This window comes from Oryx dammah, unplaced genomic scaffold (assembly GCF_014754425.2).
Source record: "Oryx dammah isolate SB20612 unplaced genomic scaffold, SCBI_Odam_1.1 HiC_scaffold_23, whole genome shotgun sequence".
NCBI lineage: Eukaryota > Metazoa > Chordata > Mammalia > Artiodactyla > Bovidae > Oryx > Oryx dammah.
Genome location: NW_024070207.1, coordinates 119,382,542 through 119,409,750, shown reverse-complemented (window position 1 = coordinate 119,409,750; position 27,209 = coordinate 119,382,542). Strand labels below are relative to the sequence as shown.

Below are 27,209 nucleotides of genomic sequence, written 5' to 3'. Positions count from 1 at the left end.
AATTTCTCAGTTCTTAAAAATGTCCCATTCTTTAAGTTACTTTAGTTAGGATTTTACATTTTAGCTTTGCTAAGAGTTGGAATTTCAGATGGCTTAAAGGCATTTTCAACTATTTGAAAATAGTGGCCTGTGAGGTATACTTAGCCTTTTAAAAGAGATGCTTTTCAGAGAAATGCCCAACAGTTTTCACATGCCTGTAGACTTACAGTTTCAGAGAGGTTTTCTAATAAAATTGAATTTAATAAGGGTTTCCACCATTTTCATTTTAGTGGTTTCACCTAGACACTCTGCCATTTAAATTTCCACAGGGGCTTGATGTTTACAGAATCTTCTGAATCCTGAAAACCTTATCTGTTTGAAGTTGATTTTTATATGCTAGGTTTTACTAGGGTGCTTCCCTGGTGGCTCAGCAGTAAAGAATCTGCCTGCCAATGCAAGAGACGCAGCTTAGATCCCTGGGTCGGGAAGATCCTCTAGAGAAGGAAATGGCAACCCACTCCAGTATTCTCCCCTGGGAAATCCCGTGGACAGGGGAGTCTGGTGGGCTACAGTCCTCAGGGTTGCAAAGAGTTGGACACAACTTAGCAACTAAACAATAACAACAAGATTTCAGTAAGCAGAAAGTAATAAAAGGACTATTTAAGTTCTTTAGAAGATTTAAAACAAAATATTGTTCCATCACTTGTGTGTTAAGTGGAAACGCTAAGGCAGGATTTCTCCACCCCAGCAGTACTCACATTTGGGCTGGATCATTCCTTGCTGTGGAGCTGTCCTGTGCAGAGTAGGAAGTTTAGCAGCATCCCTGGCTTCAACCCAGTAGATTCAAATAGCACCCACCTCTTGCTCTCCCCAACCGCCACTACTACTTTTGACAACCAAACAGTATCTCCAATCACAGCCAAATATCCCTTTGCCCATTTGGGGAGGCAAAATGAGCCCAGGTGAGAAGTGCTGCTCTAAGGCAGGCTATTTTATGCGTCTTCAAAACCAAAGATTCTACAGTGAGCCTCAATCTTCATTTTACAGAGGAGGCATATAATGTAAAATGAAAAAGTAGGACCAAAGCACTATGGCAGGGAAAAATATTCTAAAATATAATCAAACTGAGAATATAATTATAAATCTGTCAGTTGCTTGGCAGCAAGGTCTGATTTCAGCTGAACTTCAGCTAATTTTAAAGTCATTTCTCTGTAAAGAGCACCACTCACTTTTAAGTTCGTCCCCAACATTTGCTCCTTTTCTCTCTGAAGTTCTTTTCTGTAGAGACAGATGCTTTCCTCTATGTCTGATAAAGCAGTCACATCATCACTACTCTTTTCTTTGCTTACTTCACAATTCTGCACCAAGCTCGTTTCAACCTTCACTAAGGCAGAAGAAGGAGAAGCAAGGGTGACCAATTCCTTCTCCAAAGCTGCTGCCAAATGACCAATTAGAAAATCCTCACTTTCTAACTCTAGATATTTGAAGAAACTGTTTATAGGGAGAACTGTGCTGAGATCATGAAGGCACTGGAACAAAACTGTTTGATTCCTGAAATAAAAGAAACCAAACACACTATTACAAAACTTAGTGCAAAATGGTCAGGTACAACACATTGTAATAATCAGTTACCATTCCTTTCTACATCCTCTAGTAATGAATAGAACTTATAATGCATGCAGGTGGTCACTGATACAATTCAGACAGCAGTAATCACATACAGTCAGCCCTGTGGCTGGTTGAATCTGTGGATTTGGAACTCATGGATATGGAGGGCAGGCTGTACTAAGCCAGCTTATAAAAGGAACTTCAGCATCCATATTTTGGTGTCCATTACGGTCCTGGAACCAATCCTCTGTGGATACAGAGGAACAACTGTATATATATCCTAACCAATTCAGTTAGTACTGACTAATAACCCGATTAGGTTGCTTCCTGATTAAAGTTTTTCTCTGAGTCATAAAATCAAAATTATACTCGTAAAATTTCATTGTGGGGGAGCAAAGGGAAATCCTAAAATTATTACACCCTACCTAATCAACCCCACCAAAAAAAAAACAAAAACAAACATAATTAAAATGGCTTCAGTTTCCAAGTGAGACCACCTGTTTATTCACCTTGTACCAGGTGATGACCTGGACATGCCCCACAATGGCACAGAACACTACCAGAGGGATCCTTGTTGGAATACACACACACACACACACACACACATACTTCCCTGGACCAATGCCAATTTGACGTGAAATACCTGGAATAGACTACTAAAATTCCTTCAAATGGTGTTCTTTGTTTCCAACTGAAGAGTGTCCCATAGAAACTTCCTGGCCTTTTGCAAAAGCAAATTTCTGGAAATTCTTTGAGGACTTCACACTTCATGTGTTCTAAGAGCCATACCCTCACTGAAGTCAGAGCAAACATGGGTGATGTGATTTGAAAACAAGCTCTGTGCCATGCTGCAAGAAGTGTAAAGAGATCTTCCATGTGTTCTACAGCAAAAACATCACAAGCACTGTCATTAAACTCTGTCCAGGATCACATAAAAGGAGTTCTTAAAATTTTCTGATTCAATTAGGTATATGATTAAAAAGGATCCACAAAAATTACCTATAGGTTTCTTCTCTGGAAATGTCAGCACGTATTTCCCACTTGAAAGATCTTCTACACTTAAAACAATTCTGCCACATTGAACATAATGAGCTTCAGAGGAGTTACCATTCTCTCTCATTTGTAGCAGCACAGTACAACAAAAATTACTGAATGTTAAAAGCGGTGGAAGAGCTGTTACAGCGGTAATCATCTGTACATACTCTTTCTTCAATGGTTGTTCACAAACAACGCTTTCCTCTTTCTCTTCTTTACTATCAACACTCAACTTGATTCTTTTTACCTTTGATCTTACTTCATATGGCACTGAGCTCAGTACTGGAGATGAATTCTGAGTCAACTTAAATATCTTATTTTGACACTTAATAAGTGGAAAGGTGGAGTTAGGACCTTGATCCACTGATAGCAATAAAGTCACATGATTCAGGGACCTGTAAAAAACACAGAGCTCAGTTAAGTCTAAAAGGTCATCAACCAGATGATTAAATGCCTTTAAACAGTAAAAACAAACAAACAAAAAAAAACGATTGTTCATTCTCTTTTCCTGGGAAACATCATTTCAAATGTAAAATAGATTTTAAAATTAAGTCTAAAAGCAAACATAGTTCCAAAGATCCTGTAATAGCATTTCTCTTGAAACCAGAAAGCAAAAACATTGTAAATATGCTGGACTTTACAAAGGGAATTTTTTTTAAGAGAAAGGAAAGGTAAAATAATGCCAGTATTTTCTTTCTAGGGTAGATTTTTCACCTTTCCTCTTAAATAAGAGAAAAAAAACCCTACTCACTTAAAACATTCTTAATTTATCTTGGCTGCACTGGGTCTTCCTTGCTGGGTGCGGGCTTTGCTCTAGTCTCCGTGAGCAGGGGCTACCCTCTAGTTGCGAGGTGCACAAGCTCCTCATGGCAGTGGCTTCTCTCGCTGCAGAACACAGGCTCTATGGCGCAGGCTCAGAAGAGCTGTGGACACAGGCTTAGTTGCCGCCCAGCTTGTGGGGTCTTGCCAGATCGGGGCTCAAACCCGTGTCTTCACTGGCAGGTGTATTCTTTACCACTGAGCCACAAGGAAACCCCTCTATCTGTATTTAATATGATGACTAGGACATTCAGATTACTATGTGGCATGCATTATACTTCTGTTGGACAGTGCTATTCCATAGATCAAGATGACATTATCATGTTAGAATTTACTTACACCTTCAAAGAAGATGTGGCTTTCACTCCAATAACCAAGCTATCTTCTATTACCCGATACCACATCTTCTCTACTAGCCGTTCTAAATCTTGAAATTTGTCTGATAACTTTTTGTCAAACGTACAGACAGGATTTTCTTCTTCACCACAAAGAGTAACAAGACATTCCTATGGAAAAATACGTTTAAATAACTGATTACAAAAATATACCAAATGTAGCAAAACAAAAAATACAATGTAAACCAGTTTTTGGCTGGGCCTTACAGCTTACATATTTTAAAGTAAATTATCAATGATATAGATAATACATAATTCACTAAAATAAAATTTATAAAACATACAATTAACTATCTACTTGAAATTACCCTGAATATTCATTAGAAGGACTGACGCTGAAGCTGAAGTTCCAATCCTTGTGCCCCTGATGTGAAGAGCTGACTCACTAGAAAAGACCCTGATGCTGGGAAAGATTGAAGACAGGAACAGAAGGGGGTGAGAGAGGATGAGATGGCTGGATGGCATCACTGACTCGATGGACATGAGTTTGAGCAAACCCCAGGAGATAGTGAAGGGCAGGGAAACCTGGCGTGCTGCAGTTCATGGGGCTGCAAAGAGTTGGACACGACTGACCGACTGAACAACAACAACCCTTGGATCAAGAAGCATGGCCTAACTGTAAATAAGGCTCTGGATACCCAACACAGAGCCAGCAGGGATATAACCTTGAGTCCATTTTGAAAAATAATCTGACAAAATGTGCCCAAGGCATGCTGAAGACAATGCAATCTTTATTTTATCAATGACTAACACTAAACTTAGAATTGGACATTTTTGTATGAATAACACTGATTAAACTATATTTGTGAAATTTTTCTTCATTTTTTTTTCTTTCAAGTGTAGTTATTGCTAAAATTTTCTTCTTTTTCCTTTTTTTTTTTTTAACTCAAGTACAGTTGATGGTAAAGTTTTCTTCTTAAAAGTCCAGGACACACTCACTCATTTCCACAGACATATGGATTTATAATACAAATGTAAATAGGAGGAGGAGTAACAATAATAAAAAAAAATACACAGCACTTACTGAATGCTTACTATATGTCAGGCACTGTTCTAAATGCCGTTCACATAAAAATATGTTTAACCATCACAATAACTCTAGTACCCTGCATTGGTAGTATTATTATCTACATTTCCCAGATAAGGAAAAGTTGAGGCAGAGGGAGGTTAAGTACCTTGTCCCAGGTCACACAGTTGACAAGAGGCAGAGCTGGGATATGAACCGGAGCCAACTGCTTCCAGAGCCCATGGTGCATATTAACTATTACTCTACACTGCCCCTCTGCATGGTAATTACTGAAAAAAGATATGGGCATCTACATTCTAGTGAACTAAATGTGCTCCTAGGAATTTGATACTTCTGCCACTAGCTGTGAGATTTGAGGCAGGGTATTTACCCGAAACAGAAATTTTTATTACCTGCCAGAATTGCTTTTAAAGATAGCAATGTAAAGGGCTCAAAACAATGCCTTCCAGACAGTGATTTCAATGCATTACTTTCTAACCTTTCTTCCCCTTTTCTAATATCAGCAAAATCACTGGGCTCAAGTAAGAAAGGGAAATGGGGAGACCGAACAATGGCTTTCAACAGGACTTGCATGAGGGTCCCCAGGAGCTGAGAATAGTAACACAGAAATGCAACATGATGTGCTTCTGTTTCTTACATTAATGGAATCATTTTGGGCCAAAATCCTCACGTTGCTAAGACTGAAATACAGACAAAAGGCAAAGACCATTATAAGAATGGTAAATCTTAGAGGAAGTCAGAGTAAGATGTTAAAGTCGCCTGAGGAAAGAAAATATGCAACTTCAAGTGTGTTTATGTCCAGCTTGTCTTGATTTATCTGTAATTCAACCATACTGTTTTTCTCTGTATGAAACAAATATGTATAAACACTATTTTTTATGAAGTCAAAGCAGTTTTTGCTAATATTCTACACTACCACACTGGCATAAGTAACTGCAAGGTACCTGAAGAGGTTCTTATGATGGTCAACCACAAGGAAAATGAAAATAAAATTATAAAAAGCAAATAGGAGGACTGAAAAGGCATAGCAATTTAGGGACATTAACTAGAGGAATAAATACTCTTAGAAATGAATCACACAACAGACTAAAAGAACAATCATTATATTAAAGATGAAATTATGTCACCATTAACACAAAATGAAATAATAATTAATATATTCTGTTGAAGAAGTCAGAAAACATATACAGTTGTCCCTTGAACAAAAAGGGCTTGAACTATGCAGGTCCACTTACTTACATGTGAGGACTTCCCTGGTGGCTCAGATGGTAAAGAATCTGCCTGCAAAGTGGAAGACCCAGGTTCAATCCCTGGATCGGGAAGATCCCTTGGAGGAGGGAATGGCAACCCACTCCAGAATCCCATGGACAGAAGAGCCTGGTGGGTAAAGTCCATGGGGTCGCAAAGAGTCAGACATGACTGAGTGACTATACTTTTCACTTTCACTTATATGTGAATTTTTTTCGATAGTAAATACCACAGCACTACATACTCCCTGGGTGGTTGAATCTGCACATGGGGAACCAAGGATACAGAGGGTCCACAGTAATGCGACTTGTGAATTTTCAACTGCACATAGGGCTGGAGCCCCTGACCCATGTTGTTCAAGGGCTAACTGTAATTCACTTAAGAGTAATTTCTATTCAAACTATACAAATAAACAGTTTAATAGTTACATCTTTAAAAAAAAAAAAACAACTTGTTCCTCAAGGTGGCTGACAACTGAGATTTTAATATCATATAGAATAATTTGCAAACTGGTTAAAATATTGGATTTTTAACCAGTTTTCAATGTCATAAAAGCCCACCATTACACAATCCCTGCCATTGTGCTTCTTGATTCATTGAACAGCACTTTCTAATACATTCCAGTATTCCAATTTAAATAACTCTTAAATAGCTTTTAGATTTTCAATTCGTAAAATGACAAAATGGTAACATTTTTAACTTTACCTCCTCTGCACTTAATGTACTATCATCTATTCTTCGAAACAGGTTCATTAAAGCCTTGTAAGATTTTGATATAATTTTTTCCTTAAGCAAGAGATGCTGTTGTAATTTCCAAATAGAAATGAAACCAACCTATAAAGCATAAAGAAAAACCACTGTCAGAGATATAATTTCAAATAAAACCAAATATACTAATAATTAAGTAGGTATCTTCTCCAAATTTGCTTATTAATTCATTTTCCTATAGATAGCAATGAATACTCAGAGCAAAACTATTTTATTAAAAAACAAAATCTCTAATTACAAAGGAAAATAATATAGCAAATAAATGCAATAGCTTACATATCAAATTGAGACAATGTCAGTGTATTCACGTTTCACAACTGAGTTAAGTATTGATATGAATATGAATAAATTTAATCAATATGCATAAAAAATAAGGACTACCCCAACAAGAAAACTTTTTCTTATTGAAATAATTTCTGCAAGAACAAGATGTCTCATTATGAATAGAAATGCTTACTTTTGATTTAATATTGCTTGAAATCATCTGTTTATATGACCTTTACAGCAAAATTTTAAAGGTAACATATAACAGATCCCAAACTGTCACATGTTTATTTTTGTGCAAATAAACTCGATGCTGGGGTTAACTCTTAACTACCAGGGGGATAAAATGGCTCTCAGTGGGCAAAGAGCAACCTGTTCCTGTTATTATACCAGATAAATAGATATCAACAGTAAGGATAAAACATTCATGAAATATATTTTACTTCTTAAAATTTAAAGAGTTGCGCCATTGAACTTTCAGAAGCTGTTTCATTGCAGATGGTGATTTGAGACTGTTCAAGTATTAATTTGGCTTTTAATATATGTTTTTCTAGATTGAAAAAAAAACAAGATACATCCTGTATTTGCCTTTCTTTTAAATTACATTTTAAGACAGATTTTTTTTCCTTTTATCAATGAATAGAAGTTGGAGAATGAAGACTGAACCCTATCTTACCTCATTGCACAAAATATATCAAGTGTCTAGCTAATATTTTAAAACTTCCTATGTTGGCCTAGTTCTGAGGATTCCACATCACTCACACTCCATCACTCACTGGTTGAGTAATTCATGACTGAGGGGACGTGAGATGTACCTGCCCAAGGTGCAGAACCAAGTTTGAAAATGCTGGAGGGGTAGGGGGCGGAAGAAGAGGGACACATGGGCAGGTTGACAATGAGGACCCCCTCAGAAATTTTCCGTGTTCTCGCTTCCTGACTCTTGTCAACATGATCCCAATTCTCCAAGAATAAATCATGAGTCATTAGACTACTGAAATGTTCTATGGTGTTAGTTTTGTTATAAAACTATGAAATAAGCCCATGACAATGTATTGAAACAACATACAAAGAGATCTCACTTTCCCTTCCTAGACCCTCAATCCCACTGGTAAAGACAAAAGATTGTTTAGCTTGCCAGAACTTTCCCATGTGTATGTTAAGGTGTGTTTTCATTCTTCTCCCCCAAAACAAAACCCACCCCAAACCAAATACAGGAGCACACTGTACTGTGTGACACTGAATCTTGCTTTCCTGTTCTTATTGTGACCACTCTCATACATGCAGAAAAGTGCACAAGATAAAAAAAAAAATTCACAGACTAAGGATGAAGTAGAAACCACTGGAACTACACTCAGATCAAAAAAGCAGCACTTTCAGAGCAACCCATGGGCCTTCCCCAATCGAGAACCTCTCTCCACTGGAGGTAACACTACTCTCCCCTTTCAAGATAACTTCTTCATCATTTTACCATCATCATATCAACTCCTAAGAATATGTTTAATTTGTGTGTGTCTTTTGCTTCTGAACTTTTGTAGGTGGAGTCATTCTGTATGCGCTCACTTTTCAACTCATCCATTTCTCACTAGTAGCTGTAGCTCGTGCCTGTCACTGCTCTGCAGCATCCCATCAGCTCACTACCCCAGCTGCCCTCTCCTCCTCCCGCTGGTGGACATCTGGGCCCAGTTGTGGAGCATTACCACCAACACTGTGAACCTTCTTGGACACATGTACAAGTGTCTTCAAGGTCCTGGCCTTGCCTTATCCCCTTCAATGAGTGGCTGGAAAATAAACTATAGAGGGAAAAGACAGTAGGCTGAACTCCAGTCCCAGCTCCACAAACCACCTCACATTTCTGGCTCTCCATCAGCTTCCCTGTATGCAAAATGGTGAAGAGGGTAGATCTCTTCATCTCTAAAAGGTCTTCCAGCGCTTAGAAATGTTTTTAGCCACAATAAGAGCCAGTGGTAACATGTGGATACTTGTTTACAGAAATGGTATTTGGTTATTTTCTGTGAATAATTAATTAGGATGCCTTGTTTCTTCATGTGCTCACTCGCCCACTCGTGTGGGTGGCTCATTTTCTTTAAAAAATTATTTGTGAGATTCAGAAGATGCCTAGGATAAATGTATGTTCCTGCAGAGGACTTTATGTTGGTTTTGCTGGGTGACTAGGGTACTACTGCTTTAGTTTAAATACAGAATGCTCCCACGGCAATCGTGTTCTACTTGTCTCTCTGGGTTTCAGTCTTTAGAGTTTGGTCTGCTAATCTATTCTTACATTAATATTTTTAGCTTTTGAAGCTTAAAAAATATATATTTCAACTACCATTTTAAGTTGTTTTTATTATCAGAGTTGATTCAAAAATTTAAGTGACATATTGTCAGAAGTGGAATTTCTAAAAGCCATGCTTTCATAAATTAAATTATTTGGCATCCCTTAAAGATTGTATAAAAAGGTACCTTATCCTTTTTGACAGCTACACAGTATTCCATGATTCAGTTAAATCATAATTTATTTACCATACTCCTAATGATGGATATTTAGATTTTGACTGAATTGTGTTTATAAATACTACTTAAATATTCCTGTAAAATCAGTTTTACATGTGTAAGTACAACCTTAGAACAGATTTCTAGAAGTGAAATTGCAACAATAAAAAGACATGCAATTCACATTTTAATAGCTATAACAAACTTCCTTTCAAGAGACTGGGCCACTCTAAATGCTCAACAATACTGTTTTAGAATGCATTTTATGTTAAGTATATTAATCCTCTGTCAAATTTTACAATTTCCTTTTATAAAATGTATCTTTTTATTTTACTTTGTTTGGAGCACAAAAGTTTTTAAGGTAATCTACCTTTTCCTTTACGGTTCTTTGTCCACTATGATGCTTTATTTATCTACCATTCACATTTACATCTAATATCTGTTTACTAAGTATTTAGTGAATTCACTTTAATATTAAAATACTTGCAAAAAAAACTTTTTAAGGGCCTGCAAAGTATAAATATTTACTGGCCCTTCACCAAAAAACTTTGCCAGGGATACAGAAAGACATAAAGGACAACACAAGGAAACAGTCAGACAAATCCAAAAGGAGGGACAACTGGCTTGGCCTCAGCAGTGTCATTTTTTTCAAAAGGTAGGGAGGGCTTATTCTAGAGAAAAAGACCAATGAGACATATAATAATCAAGTGCAAACACTGACTGGATCCTGAAAAAAGCAGCCATATGAAACATTTTTGTGGCAGTTGAAGCCCTCTGAATATGGACTGAATAGTAAATAAAACTAAGAGATTATATTAACTTTCTAAGTGAATAACGGTATTGGGGTCACACAGGAGAATGTCCTTATTTTAGGAGATTCCTGCTAAAACACATAAGAGTGAAATACTGAATATTTGCAACTTTCAAATACATGTACATACACACAAGGAGAAACAGATAAGGCAAATATGATTTTTATAAAGTAACTAGAGATCACTGTATTATTCTATGAATTTTCTGTATATTTGAAATTTTTTATGAATAAAAAAACGCAGGTTATGTGAGAACAGGCATCTTATAATCACATTTCCACGTAAACTTGTATATATTCATTAAAAACATCAATAAGAATATGCAAGTCAGAGTTTTAACACTGGTTATGTCACAGTAGTAGAATTAAAGATAATTGTTAGTCTCTTTTTAATATTTCTTGGCATTAAAGTTTGAGTATTTTACAGGGAATATGCAGTACCTTTGTACACTTGGGAAAATATCAAAATCTTTTTTAGAGAGCTTTGTATGGAAAACTTGAAGGCTTGAAGGTAAACTATTCATGTTTGGAACATGTCATCATTCATCATATTTACTGCTCTTTTAAAAGAGTAATGGTATACTGACCCTAAAACTACAAGAAACATGTTTTCCAAAAGACAGATGTTTATGTTTTATAAGTCTTATCAAATTTTCACAATCTTACTACGAAAAAATGAAATAGATCCTTTGAAATACAGAGTTCCCCCACTAACCAAAAGCAGAGCATGCCTATGAAACCTTTTGTACGCCATGAGGAAATGGTGTAAAGCAAAGAAGCAATTACCTTAGGACACAAATAACGGAGAAGGCAATGGCACCCCACTCCAGTACTCCTGCCTGGAAAATCCTATGGACGGAGGAGCCTGGTAGACTGCAGTCCGTGGGGTCGATAAGAGTCAGACACGACTGAACGACTTCATTTTCACTTTTTACTTTCATGTATTGGAGAAGGAAATGGCAACCCACTCCAGTGTTCTTGCCTGGAGAATCCCAGGGATGGGGGAGCCTGGTGGGCTGCCATCTATGGGGTCGCACAGAGTCAGACACGACTGAAGTGACTTAGCAGCAGCAGCACCAAATAAATCGAGATAGAGCCCAGGTGCTCACAGACCCAGGTGAAAGCCATGGTGGCTGGCTGCTGAGAGGCTGAGATAAGGTCTGGAAAAGGAGCTTGGCGGGACTACTCTTGCTGCTTGGGATGTGTGCTGCAATGGCTTGTTGCAAAACAAACGCTGAACACTATTTTTCGCTTTCCCCTTTTTTTATAAAAGCAAAACTCCTCTTCAGATTTCTTCTGGCTAGCAAAAACAGTTTTTGCTAATGGAGGTCTTTCTTAAAAGCCAAGTAGCATAAACCAAAATGGCATTAAGCAAAGTAGCATAAAGCAAACTTTTGAAAAGCAGGAGATAACCTGTACCATTTCTTTTTCCCCCAATCACTGCATTGCTTATACTTTAAGGACCTTTCGTTCAATGTTCCTTCCTTCATTTAGAACAGCACTAATCCAAAAAAAGCAAAAGGAAACAGACACTAACTTTCAATCTTCTTTCCAGAGGTAGGACCACCAAATAATAATTCTCATGTTTGTCGTCAAATAGGTCATCTTCATTGCAATCCAACGTTTCACTCTAGTAAACAAAACAGCACATTACACGGGGATGACCCAGAGAGATGTTGTGGGGAGGGGGGTGGGAGGGGGGTTCATGTTTGGGAACGCATGTACACCCGTGGTGGATTCATGTCAATGTATGGCAAAACCAATACAGAATTGTAAAGTAAAATAAAAAATAAATAAATAAATAAATAAAACAGAAAAAAATAAAAAAAAACTGAAATTTTGAAATAAACTGAAAATTCCTAAGATTAACAAAATACAATTAAAGTTTATCCAAAAAGCAGTGTGCCACAATATACACCATTTTCTCCTAACTAGGAAAAATATGAATACCACACACCACCCATGGAACATTTGTATACTGCCTCAAAAAGTATCAGCTTACTAGGTTTTTATAAAATGTCCTAACTAGAGAGAATTAGAATTATTGTCATTTTACTAATTAAAAAACTGAGGCTCAGAGGTATTTAAGATAGGTCTGAAACTTTCAGGGTATTACTTCTCTTACGTTCAAGATCTTAACACATTGTGAACTGTTACTTCTTTTAATAAAGCACTTTCACTTGATTTTATTCCTTAATAAATCTAATATCACCATGCTTTATTGGCATAAAATGTGCTCTTCAGAAGCAATGATGAAGTTAATTTACAGTATTGTCACGAGCAAATACCAGATACACTGTATTTCAAATTTATACCAAAAACAGTAATGGTATAGTTTGTATAACATTTGGTATACAATTTCATAATGTTTGTTGAAAGGAGAGTCAATATACTATTTAAAAGATTCAATGTATGTATTTTTAAGGATGCAATCAAAATATTTAAAAGGTGGGTCAAAAGTATGAAACAAATATTTAAAGGTAAGTCAAAAGCTTTAAAGTACTCACATTTTCTAAAACATTCTTAAAGTAATGTATAAAAAGTACACAGAACCTACCAAACAGTTTAAGGTGTCATGGTCTATTATTTCAAAGGAACTCCAGCAATCTAAATTCAAGGAGTCCTTAAAAAGTAGCAGTACTTGTTCCCTTCCAGTTCCAAAGAAGTCATCTATCAGTACTGAACTAATCTTCTCCCACTTGGCAGCGACCTGAAAGAGAGTGGTAAAGAAGGAACAAAGAAAGGACACATGAATACATAGAAAGTGAGCTAAAGCCTTTCGCTGCACGTAGATCCACTTGGTCACCTTCGATCTTACAAGTCAGTCATGAAAATGGTAGTGCAAACACTAAGAACCAAACTAAAATAAAGATATTGGGAGATCAGAAGACATAAGGAGTCATAAATTTGTAGACAGCAAGATACTTATATTTAATATTTTATCAACATTTCTCCAGGGGCTGTCACATTCCTGATTCCTATATAAAATTTTTATTATAATTTATAAATGTTAACACTTCTCATGACTAACTCTAGTGAAGATTCTTTCTCTAACTGGTTAATTTAAGGATAACCCTCACTCCATAAGCCTTAGTGGATATGTATTTATGACCAAACCAATTACACAAGGAATTCAGTTGCGTTAGGTAACTAGAAGGTACTAGCAAACACTTCTAAGAGCTCTCAAAGCAGAGTAAGAGTCCCTATGAAATTATAATTAATTAATATATGCTGAATTCTGGTAGGAGAGAACAGAGTGATTATGTGGGGCACAGAAGGGAAGGGATCCTAATAGTGGGGCACCTAGAATCATCACAGCCTATCGGAATGATTTGTTAGATTTATACCAGAACGTGAAATTCCAAGTTTAAAATAGAAGACAACTTCTTAAAGATCCAAAAGCTGAAGGCTTCCAGATTGATCCCCTAGAAAACTAACACAGAGGGATCAGAAATTCCTTCTCCCTCAGGCAGAAAAGCTGAAAACCCCATGCAGAAACCCAGAAGAATGGATACATCATCTTCCAGGTAGAGGGAAGCTTGCATTCAAGCAAGAATACATAAAACTCTTCAAGCTACATAATCAAATATCGATCTTTCCCCTATAAGGCTAATTCCAAAGCAGTGATGTTTCACTCAAAACAGTGAGTTTTCACTCATCAGGGAGAAAGCTTATTTGTAAACCCACTCCCTTTCTTCCACCACCCCACCACGAGTAGCATGCATTATAATGAACCATGCCAAGAGACACTGGTAATAAGAATGTGCTCAGCACACAAACACCACAGAGCTATGCGCGCATGCATGTACAGACACCTGCAATCTCTAGCTCTAGAAGAGGGCTGTCCCAAAGAAATATAGATGAGCCACAAACGCAAGGCACATACATGACTTTCAATTTTCCAGTAGCCAATAAAAGAAAATTCTCTAGTAGCAGTAAAAAGGTGATTTTACTTTTAAAAGGCATTTTAGTCTAGCTAAAATATTATCACTTCAATTCAACAGAATCAAGAAAAATTATTAATATTTTACTCCCACTTTCTACCAAGCCTTTGAAATCTGCTGTGTATTTGACATGGACAGCACATCCTAAATCTGACCAGCCAGACTGCAAATGCTGAATCACCACCTGGAGCCAGTGACTACTGACCATATTGGACATCACGCCTCTAAACATACTGGCCTCTTTCTACCTGACAACACACCACTATCTGTTGCACACATACTTGACAATGATCTCAATTTTGAAATGCCTGCTACAAGGATACTTGCCCCAACTTGCAGAGATAATTTCTACTCAAAAGAAAAAGCCTAGGAGAAAAGCTAATCATGTTTTTATCCACACTCAGCTCTCTCTTTCAAGCCCTACCACTGGATTAAGGACTAGGGCCTTCATGACGCATTGATCTCAGAACACAGTAACCTTGCTTTTCATTATTTATTCTAATTTATGCTTATTTGTAGTTCACCTATCTTTGTATGTTGCCTTAATTCCTGTTTGCAATGAAGTAGTAAAAGGATGGATGGATGAAATCCATAGCCAACCCAAAGGAAGACTGCATCTGATGTTTTCTCCCATTTGGGGGCAAAACCATCAAAGGCACCATTTTATTACTCAATAATGTATTCATTTTACTATTTAAAACCTCTTGATACCACAAACAGGAAATTCCTTTCGCTAGGCAATGAGAAAAATATTTTTCCCCTTAATAGTATGTTCCATTCAATTACAAAACCTCCTGTATTTACTTTATTTCTCTTAACTGCTAAACGAAGTGTAATTGCTCAAATGCAATTACTTCCCTTAACTCAGGTTTTCTGACACGATTATTCCCCCTTTTATCTGTAGATTCTTAACCTTTATTCTTGTTGCTAAAGTAATCAAATATTTTACCATAAGCTACATCATTTTCTTTTTAAGTAGGTGTGTATAAACAAACACCATGACAGGGACAGGAGCTGTGAAACTCCCAGAGTGGCAAGGTATCAGAGACAATCTAGAAGCACTTAACTTGTAGGTATCAGGATGTAGCTCCTGAGCATTCAGTACTGGGCACTTGAGAACAGCTTAGAAGTATGGAATCCCTGAAAAGGTAGCATAGCGATTGTCAGTAGAGACAGAGGTAAATAACCTGGTGGTCTAGTGTAGAAAAAGAACCGTAGGATATGATTTCAAAGCAGGGAGCCCACCAGTTACAGGCCCACGTACAAACAGTGATACAGTCTTCTGCCTTGGGTAATGTGTCGGTGGCAGAGCTCTATGGTGTCCGAGCAAGGGACCTATTTCAAGTAAGAGAGGACTATTCCACTGAATAAATGAGACAGGAAGTTACTACTCCTTAGCCAGGTGAAGAGGGAACCTTAGGTAAGCACCATTGCTGATGATAGCCCTAGCCTTCGTCCAACATGATAGTAGCTGCCACCTTCTGGGCTTGTCTTGAGTACCAGGTGCTGTCCAGGTCACTTTACAACGTCATTTTATTGAATTCTCCTCTCTCCGAGGCAGGATGATTGCAAATTCATACAGACAGAAAATGAGTTCACAAAAAGTAAATACATCCCTTAAGGTAACACTAGTATGGTGTTCATCTGGGATTGAAACCCAAGGTTAATAGTGTTCTTCCCACTACTCTAACCCAATAAGGAGTATAGGCTTTACTATTAACAGATGCTTTTCCCCACACCACTTCTTCAAACAGAAAATGCTACCTTCCTACAAAACCTTGAAAGAAAAGTGTGATGAGCTTTATAGATTGCTCTCAAAATAAGAACAGGACAGTTTTCAAATGATTTTCATTTTGAGAATTTAAGTCCTCTGTGTGTTGCAGAGGTTGAACATGGTCACATAATTCCTACTAGCATCAAGGCAATCTAGTCTACAAGGAAAAGTCTCATAAAACATAATTTCAACCTATTTCCACACACACAAACACACGTATACACATTCAAATTAAAAAAAAAAGCCTTTCAAGCTTTCTGAAACATTTATCAATATTTCATATCAAGGTGATAATACAATGAGAGAAATTTTAACTGAGCTTCTAATGAAATGGACAGGGCACACCAAGGAAGGTAGTATCTGCTGCTTTTTGTTTTCCAAAGTAGCACAAGAACTTAAAAAGCTATATAATGTACTAAAAACTGCTTTGGAAGATCTCAAATTAGTAACACTTCAGCACACATAAATGAATGTGCTGATAAACATCTTATGCCAGGAGGATGCAATGTTAACAAAACATCAGGGTCAGAGAGATATTATTGGAGACACATGATTCCAATCCTCCAATTTCCTTTTCATTTTCTACACCTTTTTACTTGTTATTGAACATTCAATACCAGTGAGTATTTTAAAGCAATTTCAAACCTTACATTAAAAGACATGACTATATATAGATAAAATGTGAATGCTTTTTCAGAGGACAACTCTGAGTTTCAAAATGTAACATAATGCAATTCTCTAAGCAACAATTTCTGGAAAAATTAACACATTGCTTTTCTCTGGAGAACCATCATTTGTCTCTAAAAGGATAATGACAGGTTTCAAGGAACTCCTCTAGATTTCAAGTTTAAAACGACAACTACCAACTTTTTCAGAGTTCAACAACTGATTTGAGTTTTCCAGAAAGGCTTATGGTCTTGTTCTGAGTAAAAATACAAATCCAATTATTATCACATTAATGAAAATTAGAAACAGTTATGGTAAGAGACAAATAGATAGATAATAATTATAGTTATGTATTCATGTATTTCCAAAAACTCAAGGGTTTTATGACTCAAAATGGCAAGGCAAAACTTATTAAATAACATTCAGATAATCATTTTAAGAAAAAGGAATGCTGTAACATACATGATTTCCTTTTAAGTCCAGGACTAAAAATCAGTTTGGATAATAAGACTCTAGGATGAATCCTACGAAGTGTAGGGATGCTTAGTAGGGCTAAGATGATGCCAACTGAATGATTATAAGTACCATACCTGAAAGCTCTTTTCCCAAACAGCACAAGCATCACTGGACTTAAAGGATATGATGAAAAGGAGGTCTTCTCCACCTGAATCCACAAGTTGAACTGCACAAGGATCTCCAAATGGAAGCTGGCACACACTTGTAGGAGTCCCATTCAGGAATGAAATCAGCTGATTTCTTTGAGTAAGGGCAATCAGAGATATTCTTAACTGGTCATTGACAATCTCAGTTGAACAGACATGCACAAATGTTATCATGCTGGTATAAGCAGGAGGGATAATGTATGTATCACTTATTATTTCTGCCCTTTCAAGAGAGTATGCACAAAAGTGGGTATTCCAAGTTGCATAATCTGATTTTGAAGGCTTTGGAGTGCATCCTTCTGCAGATAAATAACATCTCTTTGGTCCTAACAAAACCATACCTAGATTTTCAATCTCCCCTGCCCACTCAACAGATGAAAAGTTCATAGACACAGTGACAACTTTGCCAGTTTGAGAAGAGATATAAAAGAATGTCTGACCATGTCTCCATAAAACTAAAGGGCCATTAAGGACCCTTATACTGTCCTTCATCTCATAGCCTAGTCTAAAACTCAAACACTTTTCAAATTTATTGGTACCATGAAGAAACAGTAGAAAATATTTGAAAATGTTCTCTTCTTTAATGCACTGTATCATAACATAAGGCAGATTGATTCCAGTTCTGAAATCTGAAACACAGTTGCAACACATAATTTTTAAATGAGAGTATTCTTCTTTTATGCTAAAGAATCCAGCGGATTTCTGAACAAATCCCCCTGGTCCTCTGCCAAATACCATTCTTCTGACATGTAACACAGGTGTTTTCTTAGGCCCTTTATCTACAAAATTTCCTTCAGACAAACGAAAAATAAGGACTTCTCCATTATAACAGCAGAACCTTTCTTGTTCATTAGATGCCATTGCTTGTTTGCTAGTGAATCTACAGTATCAAGTCCAATTTGTGTTGGTCCAGTTTTTGAAAGTAAGTCAATTCCAGTTGATGCTTTTAAACCTAAAAATGAAATGAGGGAAACTGCCACTGAGTAGGCAGAGCTGAAAAGAAAACACATGTTTTTGTTAGAAAACTATTACACAGGTAACTATAAACATTCTTAACATTTTTTAGCTTTCTATGCTATCTTAACAATGTCACACTTATCAAAACCTGTATCTCAATAATGCGATTTGCAGCAACATGGATGGACCTAGAGACTGTTGCACTAAGTCAGACAGAAAAGAAGAAATATCATATGACATCCCTTATATATGGAATCTAAAAAGAAATTATACAAATGAACTTATTTATGAAACAGAAACAAACTCACAGACTTAAGAGAATGAACTTATGGTTGCGGGGCAGGGAAAGGATGGGGAGAAGGGATAGTTAGGGAGTTTGGGATAGATATGTAGACACTGCTGTATTTAAAATGGATAACCAGCAAGAAATGACTGTATAGCACAGGGAACTCTGCTGAGTGTTATGTGGCAGCCTGGATGGGAGGGGGGCTTAGGCGGGAATGGATACATGTATCCCCTTCACAGATCACTGCCTTGTTGTGGCAACGGGGCTTTCATAATTCAATGAAGCTATGAGTCATGTAGTGCAGGGCCACCCAAGACCGACAGGTCAGAGCTGAGAGTTTTGAGAGTTCTGGCAAAACATGATCCACTAGAGGAGGGAATAGCAAACCACCCTAGTATAGTTACCATGAGAACACCATGAACTGTATAAAAGGCAAAAAGATATGACACTGAAAGATGAGTCTCCCACGTTGGAAGGTGTCCAATATGCTACTCGAGAAGAGTGGAGAACGACTACTAATAGCCCCAGAAAGAACAAACTGGATACATGTGTATGCAGGGCTGAGTCCCTCAGTTGTCCAGCTGAAATCACACAGCATTGTTAATCGACTATGTGCTGCAGTTGCTTCAGTCGTGTCTGACTCTTTGCAATCCTTTGAACTGTAGCCCGCCAGGCTCCTCTGTCCATGGGATTCTCCAAGCAGGAATACTGGAGTGGGTTGCCATGCCCTCCTCCAGGGGACCTTCCCGGCCCAGAGATCAAACCCGTGTCTCTTGCATTACAGGGGAATTCTTTACCCGCTGAGCCACTGGGGAAGCCCAATGTGTCCTGCAATTCATATTCATTCCTGCATACTCCAATATAAAATAAAAAGTTTAAAAAAATCTGTATCCCAAATGTCATTTCTGTAGAGCCCTTAAAAAACACAGTTTGCAAAGAAGGCAAATAAGCACATCACAGAAGATAAGTTAATTTGTTAACAGCATCTATTAAAAGGTACAAGTGCTCCATTATAAAGAACTGCAAACTTTCCGGCTCAGAGAATTTCTTAAGGGTTCTACCTCTGTCTCTCAAACATACAGTCCTAACCTGGTTTCTCCTTCTACGTCTTAGCCTCTCTACAATGACATCTCAGTCAGTCAAGGATTCATATTAGATTGCTCCCATAGCCCAGGTGCTTGGGTTTCTGCCTCCCTGAGAAAGGAGTTTCTACAGACTTGATAGCCAAAATGAAAGCCCGGTGAGGTGGGGGATGGGGGTGGGGGGAGTGGTGGAAACCAGGAAATGCTGTAACATGACTTAAAAAAAAACTCTTCATAGGAGTAATAGAAATAAAATTTAAATCTTATTTTGCAAAAGCAATGCAGTTTTACATCCTAAGGAAGTCACTATTCTTATTCAAAGTAGAAAAAAAGAGGATTAGATATTGTAATGAACACAAGAATTAAAAAATAGCCATAAATTGTTCATGCTTATTGTATGCCAGGTACAATACATGCATTATTTAATACTCACAAATGTTCTTGTAAAGTATTCTTAATATCCCATCTTTTAATTTATTTATTTTAATTGGATGATAATTACTTTATAATATTGTGATGATTCCTGCCATACATCAACATGAATTGGCCACAGAGATCAGCCCTGGGATTTCTTTGGAAGGAATGATGCTAAAGCTGAAACTCCAGTACTTTGGCCACTTCATGCAAAGAGCTGACTCATTGGAAAAGACTCTGATGCTGGGAGGGATTGGGGGCAGGAGGAGAAGGGGATGACAGAGGATGAGATGGTTGGATGGCATCACTGACTCGATGGATGTGAGTCTGAGTAATCTCCGGGAGTTGGTGATGGACAGGGAGGCCTGGCATGCTGCGATTCATGGGGTCGCAAAGCGTCGGACATGATTGAGTGACTGAACTGAACTGATACATGTGTCCCCCCCATCCTGAACCCCCCTCCCACTTCCCTCCCCACCCTATCCCTCTGGGTTGTCCCAGAGCACTGGCTTTAGGTGCCCTGCCTCTTAAATGAGAAAACTGTATTTTAATGAAGGTCAGAAAATTTCCCAAGGTTACAAAGTTAATCAGCAATGGCACTAGATTTAGAAGAGGGGCCCTCTGGCTCCTGACCCTATACTTCTAACCACTACATTGTCCTGGCACGTATTCCCTTGCTCTGAAGACTGGGTATAAGAAAGGCAACTTGAGATAATTAGTAGGGCAGAATAAAGAACAAAGAACACCCCCTCCATTGAACCCATGTGAGAAAACACATAAGAAAAAGATGGTGAAGTCTCTTCACTCACTGGCTATGTATGCTGAGTCACTTCGGTCAGTTCAGTTGAGTCTCTCAGTCGTGTCCAACTCTTTGCGACCCCATGGACCGCAGCACGCCAGGCCTCCCTGTCCATCACCAACTCCCGGAGTCCACCCGAACTCAGGTCCATTGAGTCAGTGATGCTATCCAACCATCTCATCCTCTGTCGTCCCCTTCTCCTCCTGCCCTCAATCTTTCCCAGCATCAGGGTCTTTTCAAATGAGTCAGCTCTTCACATCAGGTGGCCAAAGTATTAGAGTTTCAGCTTCAGCATCAGTCCTTCCAATGAAAATTCAGGACTGATTTCCTTTAGGATGGACTGGTTGGATCTCCTTGCAGTCCAAGGGACTCTCAAGAGTCTTCTCCAACACCACAGTTCAAAAGCATCAATTCTTCAGCACTCAGCTTTCTTTATAGCCCAACTCTCACATCCATACATGACTACTGCAAAAACCATAGCTTTGACTAGTGGACCTTTGTTGGCAAAGTAATGTCTCTGCTATTTAATATGCTGTCTAGGTTGGTCATAGCTTTTCTTCCAAGGAGCAAGCGTCTTTTAATTTCATGGCTGCAGTCATCATCTGCAGTGATTTTGGAGCCCCCCAAACTAAAGTCTGCCACTGTTTCCACTGTTTGGCCATCTATTTGCCATGAAGTGATGGGACCAGATGAAGCAGCAGCTGTGCAGTGCTCGAGAAACTGTAAGGAGATACCCCAGGCCCAAGAACAAAGGAGAAGCCCGAGCAAGACGGCAGGAGGGGCAAAATCGTGTTTAGAATCAAACCCCATACCCACCAGAAATGCTCAGAGAGCTCAAACAAACTTTGTGTGCACCAGGACCCAGAGACCCCACAGAGACAGCCAGAACTGTGTTTGAGCGAATCCTGCAGAGGTACGGGTCAACAGTGGACTACCGCGTGGGCAGGGGCTCTGGGTGCAGGAGGCCTGGGTATGGCATAAGTCCTCTTGGAGGAGGTCGCCATTAACCCCACCATAGAGCTGCCAGAACTTACACAGGACTGGGAAATAGACTCTTGGAGGGCACACACAGAAACTTGTGTGCACCAGGACCCAGGACAAAGCAGCAGTGACCCCACGAGACTGACCCAGACTTGCCCGTGAGTGTCCAGGAGTCTCCAGCAGAGGCATGGGTCAGCAGTGGCCTGCTGCAGGGTCGGGGGCATGGAGTGCAGCAGTGCACGCATGGGACCTTTGGAAGGAGGTGGCCATTATCTTCATTACCTCCACCATAGCTTGGCCCCAGGAGTCACTCCTGTAACAGTTACCAAATGCTTAGCATATGCTAAGAACCACCAGAGCACCCTCTGAATGGTGGGCCTGCCTTTCCTTAGATGTGCAATTTAGAGCAAGTTATTTAGTCCCTTTATGCCACCTCACATCCACATCTATGTAAGAGGGTGCGGTAACAGCGCCAAACCTACAAGGTACCAGAATTAATGAATAGAACTCACTTGAAATAGAGCCTGGCCCATAGAAAGTGCTAGAAAAGGTTAACTACTATCATTCTCATCATCATGGCTAGCTCTGGCTCATACAGTACCTAATCTTAGAAACATCAGAGCAACTGTATACTTAATGGTTTGTGAATGCTGAAAGGTCTCTTGTCACTTTAAATAACTCTAACTTATACTCTCTCTTTTCTTATTTGTGGATTATTTACACCAGGAAAATCAAGTACTTTAGAAATAAATGAAAACGAGGTCATGTACAAGTAAGTAATAAGTTTTCCTCTTTTGAATGAGAAGCAAACTCCAAAGGCTTAAGTTTTGTTCTTTGATTATAAAAATCTACCAACAATCCAATTAGAAAAAAGTATCACTGAACCATAATCATTTCATTTAACTTAATGTAGCCTGCATTTTATTAAAATGACTTGATTTACAGGCAACTCTACTTAAAAGCATATCAGATCATTCAAATTGGAGATGCTGCACCTTATTGTCGAACTTCCAAATACATCACTTGTGGTTTTAATAGACCCTCACAAATTTCTTTGAAACTCCTGTTATTAAGAAGTGGCACTTAAATCTCCTCTCCTTGAGTGAGGCCTGGTCATCATGAGTCATTTCCAGGCACAGAATATAGAAGCAAACTGGGTCACAGAGCATGGTGGCTTCCTCAGTGACCTCTTCCTTGATCATTTGCACTGGGGAAAATCACCTGCTATATCATTAAGACACTTGGGCAGCCCTGTGGAGATGCACACGCAGCACAGAACTGTGGCTTCCTGCCAACAGCTAGCAAGGGACTGGGACCTTCTGCCAAGAGCCATGTGAGTGAGCCTTCCTAGGATCACATCTCCCAGCTCCAGTCAAGCCTTCCTGAGCCAGAACCACCCCTAAGCCGTTCCCAAAAACCTGATCCTCAGAAATTTTAAGATAATGAATGCTTGTTGTTTTACACTAAATTTGGGAGTAATCTGTTATACAACATTTCTTTTCAAATCAAATTTATTATATTGTTTTTGAGAATTTCTAGAAAATTACTGAAGCAACTGGAGATACTGGATAATACAAACTAGCAAAAGCCAAATGACTTCCTGGCTTGTTAGGCAACTCATGCAAAGATCTGGGAAAACAGGTATCCCAGAGCAGCTTAAGCTTTATCAGTAAAGCAGATAGGTAGTGAAACCAAAGGTGTAGCTTTTACTTGTGAAACTATGTTTTACTTGAAATTGGTTACATTACATGAAAATGTATGACTAATAACTTTTTTTATTATTTAAATTTATTTATTTTTTATTTTACTTTAATTTCCCACAGACATCTCAGACCTCTTAGGAGACTTCTAACAGAGTTTGCTTTTTTGGCACTAAATGATATTTTTTTAACATTATATATTCGGAGGTAAAGATCTAAGAACTCATCGTCTTTTACTACCTACTCACTTCAAAAGGTCTTGACTTCCTAATACTGAAAATAAACAAAAATAACTTGCATCGAGAAAAGGATTTTGTAATTTTAATATTAAATGTCACAACTAATGGGTCATCAACACAATGGTTTGGTTTACCCACAAGTGTGGCAGGAGTAAGGAGGATCTCAGTGCTAAAAGGTCAGTAGAATCATCCCCTTCAATAAACTTTAGAGTATATATTGTTGCCCTGGAAATGGCAACCCACTCCAGTGTTCTTGCCTGGAGAATCCCAGGGACGGGGAAGCCTGGTGGGCTGCCGTCTATGGGGTCGAACAGAGTAGAACACGACTGAAGTGACTTAGTAGCAGCATCAACAAACGCCCTTTATCAGCCTTCCTTACTCTAGTCTCTCTCTCCTCCAATATGTCCATTCACCTATGCTACCTCAGTTATTGTACTAAAATACAAACTTATCTGGTAACTGGCCCCTAATTCAAAAGTTTTGCATGCACCTACTTCTGTACTCCCCCACCCACCCCAACCAGCCCCCAAATCTATGATTTGTATCCCTGAACTATGACCTGGAAAGATAGACGCTGAGTGATAATAGAGATAAAAAGTTGCAAAGCACTGCTACAAGCTTTGAGCGTGAGCTCTAGGCAAAAAGAAAACTTATTCTCACGGACTTAGATTCAAATAGATTTAAAAACACAGCTGTTATATGAAAGGCTATTTTTTATTTTTAAGTACTACTGCAAAAACATGCACATTTTCAAGATAAGTTATTTTACATGGATCATCTTCAGAGCTAAAAATCAGAAGCTAAACTACTAATTTATAAAGATAACTTTTTTTCCTTCAAACTTTCTAAAATAATCTCAATGCTTACTGAATTCACATATCTGTGAATATCTGTTTTATTTTATACAAATGCAATATCTACATTAAAGGTAAAAGTTCTGAGCATATGTTCACAAGACAAAACTTTAAAGCTATGGAATAAGTGGTAATATTCAGTTTTAAGACAGAAATAATCTGGAAACAAGTGAAACTAAGGTTCAATGTAGAGGCTTTTAAACCAATATAAATAAGTCTTGATTAATCAAATCAGGATACCAGGCTTAGTATTCTAGCGTATTAGTCATTTGACTTTTTACTTAGTACTCTTACAACAGTGGCTGCAGAAAAAAAACAGGTAACTCAAACCAGTTAAGTTTTACCTCCAGTCACAGCTCTGGAGGAGGCTAGGGGAAAGAAAGCAGCAGGAAGGAAGATTTGGATGCAGATTATTTATAAAATACTACGCAATTAATTTGAGCTTTTCCTGTTCTGTATCACCACACATCAAAGTTGATTGTATATTTTACACATAAAATGAAAACAGATGTGTGAGTATATTAGAAAAATGATACATGCTAACCTAAATATAGGCAACAAATTATCACCCTTATCCATCCTTCTCTCCCAGTCTCCCAACAAATAAACAATGTTTCTGTTAAATGCTAATAAATACATTTGGCATTATAAATTTCAGAACCAGGTCTGGTACAGGAAGATCCTAAAAGAGCACTATATTATCTACATATGAAAGCTATAAAATTCTCTAAGAAACCAATCGATAGACTGTGACCAGTGCAAAGTGTCTTTGGAATTCTACCTTTGGGAAAAAGGTAGAATTATGACACTCAACTGTAAACTTCACCTCATAATATTAAACATAATCTTATGAGCATAATACACAGAGATAATCATTTTTCCAACATACAGGACATTGTTTACCTAGTAAATTAACTTGGCTACAGAATAGGCTCACTGTTAAAACTTCTTCTACCTATATAACTAGAAGTCATTTGTTGAGGCCTGCCCAAGTCAAATCTCCCCTTTCCCTTTCCCAGCAACACTTAGTGTATCTGAAATTTGAATGAATGTGATCCACTGAGAGAATCAGGAAAGATTAAAGGTTCTTGATGCCATACTAAGGACTTCTAACTTTCTCTAAGGAATGTTAAACCACTGAAAGATTTCAAAAATAGAAACCACAGGACTGTACTTCTGAGTAATAAAGATCCTGGTGACAGTGTTGAAGATGGGGGAGGGAAGTGACACTGGAGGTGAAGTCATAAATTAGGAAATAATTGCAAGTACTTAATTAAAGGGAGACTTTGGAAGACAACCTGGCAGTGAACAGAAATGCATACACTTAGAAATTTCATTTCTAGATATTAACCAAGAGAAATAATCCTACATAATAATGAAGACTTTTTCTGGAATGTTCACTGTGCTATTTTTTTTTTAAAGCAAAAACTTCAATGACCACCAATAGGGGAATGAATAGATATGGATGGAATATCATATTATAGCTAAGAGGAATGAATTAAATGTGTATCATTGAGCCTCTTGATGAAGGTGCAAGAGGAGAGCAAAGAAGCTGGCTTAAAACTCAATATTCAAAAAACTAAGATCATGGCATCTGGTCCCATCACTTCACGGCAAATAGATGAGGAAAAAAAATGAAAGCAGTGACAGATTTTATTTTCTTGAGCTCCAAAATCACTGTGGATGGTGACTGCTGCCATGAAATTAAAACACGCTTGCTCCTTGGAAGAAAATCTATGACAAACCTAGACAGCATATTAAGAGGCAGGGACGTTACTTTGCCGACAAAGGTCCATCTTGTCAAAGCTATGGTTTTTTCAGTAGTCGTGCATGTATATAAGAGTTGGACCATAAAGAAGGCTCAGTGCCAAAGAACTGATGCTTTTGAATTGTGGTGTTGGAGCAGACTCTTGAGAGTCCCTTGGACTGCAAGGAGATCAAACCAATCAATCCTAAAGGAAATCGATCCTGAACATTCATTGGAAAGACTGATGCTAAAGCTACAATACTTTGGCCACCTGATGCAAAGAGATGACTCATTGGAAAAGATCCTGATCTAGGAAAGACTGAAGGCAAAAGTTGAAGGGGGAGGCAAAGGATGAGATGGTTAGATAACACCATCTACTCAATGGGCATAAATTTGAGCAATCTCGGGGAGATAGCAAACTCAGGACAGGGAAGCCTGGTTTGCTGCAGTCCAAGGGGTTGCAAAGAGTCAGACACAACTTAGCGACTGAACAGCAACACTGTGGCTTGATTTCAAAAATCAAATGAAAAAAAATTAAGTTGCAGAAAAATGTATACTGTAGTATATTATGTACCAAAATCAAAACAGATAAAACAGCATAATATACTTTGTTTACCTACAATGGCTACATTCCCTGACTGCTTTTTCTGTGCCAGGCAC

The 27,209-nt window shown here is 38.1% G+C and overlaps 1 protein-coding gene across 1 annotated transcript; it reads right to left on the bottom strand.

Annotated features, from left to right (window-relative positions):
- Positions 1 to 578: 578 nt before the first annotated feature.
- Positions 579 to 23,211, bottom strand: FANCB (FA complementation group B). Its single transcript, XM_040265365.1, has 10 exons — positions 23,093 to 23,211; positions 17,419 to 18,370; positions 13,002 to 13,154; positions 11,982 to 12,074; positions 6,817 to 6,945; positions 6,719 to 6,721; positions 3,781 to 3,947; positions 2,587 to 3,017; positions 2,231 to 2,468; positions 579 to 1,530 (listed from the first exon to the last, which is right to left on the bottom strand). Exons 1-10 carry the CDS (start codon positions 23,209 to 23,211, stop codon positions 1,116 to 1,118), a joined length of 2,700 nt encoding a protein of 899 aa, XP_040121299.1. The 3' UTR covers positions 579 to 1,115.
- Between the last annotated feature and the right edge of the window lie 3,998 nt (positions 23,212 to 27,209).

Excerpts from the sequence above, each read along its gene's own strand:
- FANCB (XM_040265365.1), bottom strand. The coding sequence starts at position 23,211 with ATGATCAAGGAAGAGGTCACTGAGGAAGCCACCATGCTCTGTGACCCA. Across the intron at positions 13,155-17,418 it reads TTTGGGAAAAGAGCTTTCAG|GTCGCTGCCAAGTGGGAGAA; the intron begins GTATGGTACTTA and ends ACTCTCTTTCAG. Across the intron at positions 6,946-11,981 it reads CTCTGGAAAGAAGATTGAAA|GTTGGTTTCATTTCTATTTG; the intron begins GTTAGTGTCTGT and ends TATGCTTTATAG.